The 1,184-nt window shown below is 47.0% G+C and overlaps 1 protein-coding gene across 1 annotated transcript; it reads left to right on the top strand.

The window, feature by feature from the left end:
- The first annotated feature begins 451 nt into the window (after positions 1-451).
- On the top strand, positions 452-817 carry LOC116465071 (keratin-associated protein 1-4). Its single transcript, XM_032148283.1, has one exon. The coding sequence runs from the start codon at positions 452-454 to the stop codon at positions 815-817; it is 366 nt and encodes a 121-aa protein (XP_032004174.1).
- Positions 818-1,184: the final 367 nt, after the last annotated feature.

Raw genomic sequence — 1,184 nt, forward strand, 5'->3', positions numbered from 1 at the left:
AAATTGTTTATAAAACCATGATCATGGTTAAGTGACCATTTAAGGAAAAATGGTCAGTTAAGATAAATTCTGCCTAAAGGTTATCAAAGGACAAGTATGACAAAGCATGCCAGGGCAACACTTGGCTCAAGGCTAGTCTGTCATGTGACTTGCATAAAGAGGCACTTCTGTGCTTGGCTTCCATGATGAGCCTTCACTTAGTCCAGAGGGCAAAGAAGAAACACAATGAGACTTAATTGAACAATGGAAAAAGCAGGCTATTGAAATGCTATTTATAACTTTCTAAACACCTCGGGTATTAGCCAGAGACTCACGCTGCAATTGACATCAAGAAAAGATGTTAGGTAAATATGCAGCTCTAGGGAACATATAAAAGGACAGATATAGAAGGTGCAGCCCAAACTCAGAAACCTCTCTTAACAACACAGCTCTCAACCCAACTCTTGACACCATGGCCGGCTGTTCCACCAGTGGGACCTGTGGCTCCAGCTGCTGCCAGCCAAGTTGCTGTGAGACTAGCTGCTGCCAGCCAAGCTGCTGCCAAACCAGCTCCTGCGGAACTGGCTGTGGCATTGGTGGTGGCATTGGCTATGGCCAGGAGGGCAGCAGTGGAGCTGTGAGCACCCGTATCAGGTGGTGCCGCCCAGATTGCCACATGGAGGGCACCTGCCTGCCCCCCTGCTGCCTGGTAAGCTGCACACCCCCATCCTGCTGCCAGCTGCACCATGCCGAGGCCTCCTGCTGCCGCCCATCCTACTGTGGACAGTCCTGCTGCCGCCCAGCCTGCTGCTGCCACTGCTGTGAGCCCACCTGCTAAAAGCCAGGTTGCTGATCGCTTAAGAATGAAAAGGGCATTAGGCCTAATGCTAAATGACGAGCTAATGGGTGCAGGAAATCAACATGGCACATGGATACATATGTAACAAACCTGCACATTGTGCACATGTACCCTAAAACCTAAAGTATAATAAAAAAAAGAAAAGAAAAAAAAAAAAAGAATGAAAAGGGAAGCACAGCAAAATTGTGCTGATTTCTGAAGAACTGTTCCATTTTATTTGGATGCTAAGTACCATGATGTTGTTAAGCTGCTCAGAGGTAATGAAGCTCCTAGTTAGGACACTGTGGATGTGCCGAATTCACTCACTGAAACATGTATCAATCAGTGTTCTGGATAGCTTGCTTTG

This window comes from Hylobates moloch, unplaced genomic scaffold (assembly GCF_009828535.3).
Source record: "Hylobates moloch isolate HMO894 unplaced genomic scaffold, HMol_V3 SCAFFOLD_2888, whole genome shotgun sequence".
Lineage (NCBI taxonomy): Eukaryota > Metazoa > Chordata > Mammalia > Primates > Hylobatidae > Hylobates > Hylobates moloch.

Coding starts and splice junctions, on each gene's coding strand:
- LOC116465071 (XM_032148283.1), top strand. CDS start 452: ATGGCCGGCTGTTCCACCAGTGGGACCTGTGGCTCCAGCTGCTGCCAG.